Source organism: Octodon degus, unplaced genomic scaffold, assembly GCF_000260255.1.
Source record: "Octodon degus isolate 3935 unplaced genomic scaffold, OctDeg1.0 scaffold00158, whole genome shotgun sequence".
In the NCBI taxonomy this organism is placed as follows: domain Eukaryota; kingdom Metazoa; phylum Chordata; class Mammalia; order Rodentia; family Octodontidae; genus Octodon; species Octodon degus.
Window position 1 is genome coordinate 3,135,469 of NW_004524734.1, and position 3,149 is coordinate 3,138,617.

Consider the following 3,149-nt stretch of genomic DNA (forward strand, 5'->3'; position numbering starts at 1 on the left):
GTGGTCCTTGTGATTTGCCAAGCTTGTTTCAAGTAGGTGCTTTAGACCTCTGAGCCATCTCTCCATCCCTTGTTTATTTATAATTGTGGGGTTTTTTGTGTGTGTGTGTTTGTGTGTGTGGAACTGGGGATTGAACTCAGGCCCTTGCGCTTGCCAGGGAAGCGCTTATTCTACTGAGCTATCTTCCCCGGCCCTGTAATTGTGTCTTATATTTAATGGCTACTCATTCATATTGAGTAATGGGAAGGATGACCAGATTTCATTTCTTTCGTTCGTTCATTCATTCGTCCGTCCTTCCTTCCTTCCTTCTTTTTTTTTGTTCTTTCATTCTTTCTTGGCGGAAGCGGGGATTGAACTCAGGTCCTTCCATTGAGCCATTGCCCCGGCCCCTCATTTCATCTTTGATTGAATTTCAACTTAGTTTTCTTTTAGTATCTAAAGTATTTTATTAGTTTTGCTTAGTACCAAGAATACAACTCAGGACCTCTGTGCCATTGAGCACCATCCCCAGCGCATATGTAAAGTTTTGCCTTTTGAAAGTCCTCTTATTATGATTTCATGATCATCTCAAGACCTGGTAAAGTTAGGACTTTGCTTTGTTTTCCCTAACCTAATGGAGTTGTAGGAAAACAGCAACATCTAGTTGTACTCTTAGTCTGGACTTTGGGTAGGACCCTAATTGGTCACATTTCTTAGCTAATGTACAATTTTATAGTAGTTCTGTGTTTAGTTTGGCAGTGTTTGCTGTCAAATATCTCTAATAACTCACTCATCTCACTTAATGTTAGTTTTTTCCTCATTTCATTTGTTAAATTTGGAGGTTAGAGGTACATGCCTGGCCCTGTCTTTTTAGAGAGTGGAGATAGAGTCTTGCTGAATCATCTCTCACGACTCCCAAATGCAGTCCTGACACCTTAGCCCCACAAAATGTGACACCAACTCTGGCTGGATTTACTTTGTCTTTTATTGTATCAGTACAGTTTATTAATTAGTGCTTCACATTAACCAATTTTTTCTTTTTTTTTCTTTTTTTTTGCGGAACCAGGGATTAAACTCAGATCCTTGCGTTTGCCAGTCAAGCACTTATCCTACTGAGCCATCTCCCGGGCCCCCTTCAATTTTTTCTTGAAAAACAACACAGCTTGTTTGCAATGGAAAGTCTGTCACATTTTATTTTAGTTTACTTTTGGGCAGTTCCTAGTCCTAGGGATTGAACTGACAGCCTTGTGCTTGCTAATCAACACATGCTCTATTACTGAACTAGATGCCTGCAGCTCCAGGCCATCACATTTTCAATATAAATTCTTTTTATTTAGAAAAAGCGGGGTTTTAGCCAATTAAGAGGTGAGTTACTATATTGACTATTATAAAATACTACAATGTCAATTGATTTTTCCACCCCTTTTATAGTACAAACAAAATCCTGAAATGTTCAAACAGACAGCTCGACTTTGGGCACACGTGTATGCTGGAGCACCAGTTTCTAGTCCAGAGTACACCAAAAAAATAGAAAACCTATGTGCTATGGGCTTTGATAGGGTAAGTACTTAACAGAGTGTTTATTTTGGGGGGGGGTGTGCGTGCTTGTGTGTGTGTAGATTTTTAAATTAACACTCCAAATCTGTGGCTGGGAAAAGTGGTTTTAACAATATGAGAAAATCTCATTGTGTAAATAAGTTTGTCTATTATCTATTAAATCAATACAGATTATTTTCCTTTTTATTCTAGTCGTTGGTTTTAGCTTTTTACACATTGCGAATATAGGGCAATGTATAGAAATGAAATGAAGTGTGATTTCTCAGTATATTCAGTTGTTTTTTTAAATGTTTCACTGAAATTTGATTTTTTTTCTTTCTGCAGAATGCAGTAATAGTGGCCTTGTCTTCAAAATCATGGGATGTAGAGACTGCAACAGAATTGCTTCTGAGTAACTGAGGCATAGAAAGAGCTGCTGATAGTCAAGCTTGTCTCTTCTCCAGGAGCATCAACATCTGTTATTTTTAGGATTCTGCATAGATTTCTTTTAAACTGGCATTCTTGCCTAATGATGTTATCTAGGCAACCATTGGAGACTGAAAAAAAAAAAAATCCCTGCTATGTAAATAAAGCTAATTAAACGTCTGTGTAAATTTAAAAAGGGGAAATACTTTTAATTTTTTTCTTTACTAGTGTAAAAATTCTTTGAGCTAAGCTAAAACCATGGAAAAACATGCTACTTTAGTGTTTAGCGGTATAAAAAGACTAGCAAGAGTTTGCTTCAGGATTTTCTTGAATAATTAAGATAATGTTTTGAGTGTGTCAGGGCCATTCAAGTTGTTGGTGTTGCATCACAGCTACCTTAATTGTTTTTAACATGGATCCTCTGTGCCTGTGAATTTACTTGCATGCTTGTACTTGACTTCTTAGAGTGGGTAGCTGAAAAGACCACCATTTTATGCATTAGGAAATTCATAAATATGAGATTTCTCCAGAAATGAAGATGGTGACCCAGTCAGAGTCTAAAATTTTGTCCTAGTTGACAGGTTGGACACTATCTACTTTTCCCAAACTACACACAGCTTAATAATCTAATGGTAGATTTCTCTGTTTTTTGGTGGGGAAATGTGCCAAGCAAAGTAACCCTGACTCCCTTTTGAGATTTAGGGTTGGGAATGTTTTGTTATAGTTCTTTAAAGACTCAAAAGTTTTCCTATGTAAGTAACCTAAGAATGGAGCGGCCAATATTACTTCTCTTGCAAAAACGGTAAATGCTTTGGTGTTGCGGAATTCCTGCATGTAATGAAAGGAAAGAATTAGTTTTGCAATGAATTTGACTTAGAGTTTCAAATTGATGAAGTTTTCTTTGAGAACATTGAAGAATATAGTCCACTGTTTCCAATTAGCCTGATTTTGGGCCTTTTTTTTTTTTTTTTTTTTTTTGAGACAAGGTCTCACTTGCAGCTCAGCTAGCTTGGAGCTCGCTTTGTAGCCCAGGCTAGTCTTGAACTTGCATGGATCCTCCTGCCTCAGCCTCCCGAGTGCTGGAATTACAGGTGTGTACCACCATGCCCAGCTAATTTCAGGCTTTATGAAAATTGCTTTATCAGATACTTTAAAAGTCATCCTTGCTTGCACTTCCCCATATTAACACATGAAAGCTGTGTTGGTGT

At 37.5% G+C, this 3,149-nt stretch overlaps 1 protein-coding gene across 3 annotated transcripts in view; it reads left to right on the top strand.

The window, feature by feature from the left end:
• The window catches only part of Ube2k (ubiquitin conjugating enzyme E2 K), a 74,281-nt gene extending 71,349 nt beyond the window's left edge, over nt 1-2,932 (top strand). For 2 of the 3 annotated variants that reach the window (XM_023702796.1, XM_023702795.1), the window contains 2 exons: nt 1,411-1,539; nt 1,861-2,932. In XM_023702796.1, coding sequence (XP_023558564.1) covers nt 1,411-1,539; nt 1,861-1,935 — 204 coding nt within the window. In that variant the 3' untranslated portion in view covers nt 1,936-2,932. The remainder of the gene's footprint in view (nt 1-1,410; nt 1,540-1,860) is intronic. The other variant, XM_004642643.3, reaches the window with a different exon arrangement.
• The last annotated feature ends 217 nt before the right edge of the window (nt 2,933-3,149 follow it).